This window comes from Ornithodoros turicata, unplaced genomic scaffold, assembly GCF_037126465.1.
Source record: "Ornithodoros turicata isolate Travis unplaced genomic scaffold, ASM3712646v1 ctg00001127.1, whole genome shotgun sequence".
In the NCBI taxonomy this organism is placed as follows: domain Eukaryota; kingdom Metazoa; phylum Arthropoda; class Arachnida; order Ixodida; family Argasidae; genus Ornithodoros; species Ornithodoros turicata.
This window is the reverse complement of record NW_026999471.1, coordinates 166768-171882: the sequence shown is the minus strand read 5'-3', so window position 1 is coordinate 171882 and position 5115 is coordinate 166768. Positions and strand designations below refer to the sequence as shown.

Here is a 5115-nt window from a genome sequence, read left to right as displayed (position 1 = left end):
AGGAAGCTGGTCACAAAGATGCTCAAAGTCTTTTTGTTCAATTGAAATTGAAGGTGGAAGGTACAGTGAGCATAATGTAATCACCCTGTCGAGGCATATTTGTACAGCCACGGCTTCCAAGTCTGTGACAAGAGGAAAGGGGGTTGCAGGTATGGACTGTGGGACAATGACAGCGACACCTCCAGATGCGCGGGTGCTGTCTGTGCGGTCTTTTCTAAATACATTATGTCGACGAAAAGGATTTACACTGTTCTCATGTAGATATGTCTCCTGTAAGCAACAGCAAACTGCCTTTTGTTCTTCTAAGAGGTCATTAATGTCATCGAGGTTGGAAAAGAGGCCTCGACAATTCCATTGTATTATATTACCTAGACCCATGAGAAGGAAGACAGAGAGGAGAAGGAGCAATATCTTCATCGTGCCTTGGATGCAGTAACATACCCCTATGGACTGTGTGTACATGAATGTCTTATTCAAGGGGGGGTTATTCTTCGTGGAGGTAATTTCTGCATGTCTTTTGTTCTGCTGCCCCTACCTCGACCAGATGTTTTCTCTCTCTTTTCTTTGCCCTGAGAGAGAACACCTGGCAAACTGGATGACGATTTCTGGGATAAGCAGTCATCGTCATCCAATTCCATGTTTTGTGACATGGTCTGGGATGGTTCCGGCATGGTTCCGTCCCAGACTGAGATTGTGCCATCAACATCACTGGAAACTGTGGCTATCTCCTTGCTGCGTGCCTGGCGAGCCAGGGTGCTCCCAGGAGACGTAGGAGCAGGAAGAGACACACTCGTGTCTCCACCTTTCTGCTGGGGAGTTTGAGGTAGACACCCAGAAGTCTGGGTCTCTACAGATTTCCTCAGTGGTGCGACTCCCCTGCGCGCCACCTCGGAGAAAGTGCCTTTACTAGCAAACTCTGCTTGTGCTTTTGCTGCTTTATATGGTATGTTCTGTTCTGCTTTGATGCGAAGTATTTCTTTTTCTGCTTTCCACCGGGGACAAGATCTTGAGTATACTGGGTGGTCACCTTTGCAGTTTGCGCAACGCACCGGGTTCTCACATAATTCTGGTGTGTGACCATTGCCTGAACATTTTGGACATGTTTCCTGTCCACGGCAGACCTGTGATCCATGCCCGAAACGTTGACACTTGAAGCAACGCCGCGGGTTAGGAACGTAGGGTCGCACGTGGCAGTTCAGGTAACCTGCTTTGATGGTTTGAGGGAGTCTGTGCAGCTGGAATGACAGTACGATGTGCTTGGTTTGCATTTCTTTGCCATCCCGACGCATCACTATCCGCCTCGCCGCCACAACGCCATGCTCGCGCAAACCTTCTTCGATCTCGATGTCGGAACAGTCAAGGAGTTCACTCTCGGAAATCACCCCCTTGACAATGTTCAGGATACGGTGTTTTGTGATTGATACTGGAATGTCACCGAGTTTCTTTATAGACACAAGGGCTGAACTTTGGGATCTGTTTTCTACTTCAATTTGAATGTCTCCAGATGAGAGCTTCTTTGCTTTGTACGATTTCCCTATGATTTTTTCAATTTCTTTTGCAATGAGGAATGGTGACACTTTCGATAACGGCTTCGTCTCGTCCTCAGCATGGGCCACAAGGAATTTCGGGAACCATGGCTCTGGAGACAGGTCTAAGCTGAGCGAGTTCATTGGTGCTTCGGTGCAGCGCCTCTTTTGACGCTGATCATGTTTTTTTGAGTGTACTGAATCCATACAATGAAAAGAGTGGTTCGGTGCACAGGTGTGTCGCCCACCATCGAGCCCAACCAAGGGAGCGTGCCCGGCACGCTAACACTTTCCTCTGCATTATACCCTAGTGCAGTTTCAGAAGGGTGAAAGAACTGCCCAAGGTTGACCCTTGCCGCCAAAGAAGGTGAGTAAGGAAAAATACAAGAAGGAAGAGGAGATGAAAGGAGAAAGTAAGGAAAATAGGAGATGGCGACTAGCTGAATAGTCCTGGCCGGGCCTTTCAGGACCACCCGTCTATGGGAAGCAGGGGCCAAAGCGGTGTGTTGCTTTCCCGGAGGGGCCCCGAAGGGTCCAAAACAACCTCTGGGTCTACTCAACCGCCAGGATCCCCCTTTCCCCAGACACGGGAAGCCACGCACAGCTATACGTGGGGGTCTCCCTCCTGCGGCGACCCAACCGTGAGTGCAGGAGGGGGCTACTGCGGCTGCTGCCGGGCGATGGGGGCGCCAAGTTCCCGACGCCGGGGCCTGCCGGCACCTTGAACGTTTATATGACTATGTACGATCGTCGTGTCTGCCGGTACATTGCACGACCATGTGGCTTCGTACGTCTGGCTTTTCCGCCGTGCCATTTTTCACTCGTGACGCGGGGGTATTAGCTTCGGCATCGGAATACATCGTGGCCTGCCACTCAGTATTACATGAGTTCTTGTGACATGATGCTTACTGACACTGGAAATAGCCGTCATGGACGAATCCAGCGACTTGTAATCACCTTCGCTGGACATATGTTTTTAGTCTTTCATGCAATACACCACTGCAGTGGTTTATCCGGAATCCCAAGCAGAGGGCGTGGTCATTATTACAGCTACGTGATAACAGCTTTACACGTATAATTACCGACAGGTCATTACAGAACGGCAAGCCCCCTTTTTTGCAGAGGGTGTCGCCAAACTTTTTTCTTTGGGGTGGGGGGTGTCACAGGGATGTATCATGGTCTGGATAAATCACTGACACCAAAAACTGAGAATCTGCCCTCGGAAAAGTGTAACCCATTGTATTATTTTTCCTCCGAGGAGGGTATATACGGATGAATACTAATTGAGTTCTTAACGACCGAGGCGTTTGGACACATGTAATACATACAGAATGTGAGGCGCAAATTGAAGTGAAGACTGCAAGGAGCCCGGAAGACCACCAACTTACAGTCCGTGAAACAGTTTCTTTTCCTCTCTCACAATCTCTAAATAAATATGTGTTGACACAATTCCCACTCTTACCTGTTTTTATTTGATGTTTGAAACAACCTCTCATCATAATCACTTGACTGTAGTGTTAGTCACTTTTTGAGGTAACTTCGCAAAAGTATCATGAGCAAAGTTAGAAATTTCTATTTCGCTTCACGTCCAAGCAGGCAGAACGCACAACGCGGGCTCCTTTCTTTTTATTTTGCTGCTGAAAAACCCGACGACAGTGACCCCGCCTCTTGCACGTGCGCGGCGCCAGCAGCCTGTCTGCTCCGTCTTGTTGCAGCGCGATGTACTGGATGCAGTCCTCCTCAGGTAACCGAGGATGCGGCTGTAGAGTATGTACCACTGCGCCAATCTACAACGTTGCAAGCTCATTGGCCCAGACTGTGTGCGCGCTCCGATTGGTCGACAACGTTTTGAAATCGCATTTTGTAGCGCACATGTGTGTGCAGCGTCCCGGCGGCAGTTTCAGGTTTCAGCAGTTTCAGCATAGTTTCGAAATAGCTCGCATCGGTCGGCACGGCGTCCGTCCTCTTGTGTTCGGTGATGTCAATCGGCAGAACAGTTTGTGATTCTATGCGTGTTGTGCTGTTCCTGGACACGCGACTATTATCCCACGTACAGTCTATCAACTACGGAACTGGAATGCTTCGTGGGCTGGTGCGGTTGGAGCGTGAAGAACGCGTTCGGGCGCCGTCGGATTTTGAGGCCTGACAACAAAGACAGGATTACGATTACGTGCCACACAAACGTCTTTTCTGCTCTGGAAACAACGAAAGAAGATGCTTCATAAAATCGGCCGGCAAGGCGTCCTCTTGTGTTGCGTGTTTGTGATGTCAATCGGCAGAACAGTTTGTAGAAGTGTTCGCTGGTTTATTCATGCGTCGATGTGATTCAACGTGTGTTGTGCTGTTCCTGGACACGACTATTATCCCACGAACAGTCTATCAACTCCGGAACTGGAATGCTTCGTGAGTTGGAGCGGTTGGATAGTGAAGAACAAGCGCGGGCCCTGTCGGATTTCGAGAGCTGTGTTCGTTTTGCTTCAAGTTCAAACTTAGTTATAGTGCGTCAGCAATGCAGTGGACTTTGTATTCACAGTGCACCCATGTATCAGATCTTTGATTCAGTGCTTTGTGTCAAATAAATATTTCTTTTAGCCAAAAGAAGCTTCAGTTATTTTAAATATCGGGTAACGGCGGTAGGCGTGAAATCCGGTAGAAGTCGATGGTAGCCAGAACCGGTCGAAAGGTCAGCCAAAGTTAAGGCTCCTGATTGGCCAACGGGCATTGCATAATTTCTACAACGTTGCACTCTCACTGGTCGTGCGCCCAGTGTTGTGTGAATTATCTCAAACTATGGGCTCTATGGGGAGCTGTCGGAGCCTGCTGGATGTACGCAAAGGCAATGCCGATGTGCTTCTGAGTTAGGTCGCAGCAGAGCATGGAGTGCATTTTTTTACGGGGAAGGTGATAAGGCCACTGGCAACGTTCTATGAAATGTGCGCGGAAAATGGGAACTCGCAGAACTTGGAATTCCAATTATCACTTTGTGCCCAATTGACAAGGTATATTCGGAACTCCGCTCCGAACTTAATTTCGGCATGGTAGCAAGAACTTTAATTTCTCACTTAATTTCATTTTGATAGCTTGAAGGTTGTAACTTCATTACATATTTAGCTTAATGACGTAACTCGTAACTAGCAACTTTTGGGTGGTAATTAACTTCCCCGCCTCTGCTGAAATGTACTCTATTGGCGATGAATATCTAAGAAATAGCAGCTGCGTGCTCTGATAAAACACTTGTGTCCGATGGATGCTACATGCATGCCGAACACATAATTCCCCAAAACATGACCTATGCACCTCAGATAAATAAGAGACCTATAGTGACCTCTGTGTATTACATTTAAAATAAAAGACGTCCACAAAAACAATGCCAGCCCGATCTTGTCCTATTTGGATCCCAATCACACAAAGGAAAAATAAGCATTCTAAGAAGACACAAAATAAGCCTAATAAAACACACTAGTAAAACGCGCGTACGCGACCGAAGGCGGAGGCTCAAATCCAAACCCATCAAATATACATATACACGCACATTATAGCTGTAGGCGAGCAAATGAGTCAAACAGAACAACCGCAACGTGCAGACCGC

General features: G+C 48.0%; 1 protein-coding gene across 1 annotated transcript; it reads right to left on the bottom strand.

Annotated features, from left to right (window-relative positions):
• Positions 1–473: 473 nt before the first annotated feature.
• On the bottom strand, positions 474–1670 carry LOC135376493 (uncharacterized). Its single transcript, XM_064609004.1, has one exon. It carries the CDS (start codon positions 1668–1670, stop codon positions 474–476), a length of 1197 nt encoding a protein of 398 aa, XP_064465074.1.
• Between the last annotated feature and the right edge of the window lie 3445 nt (positions 1671–5115).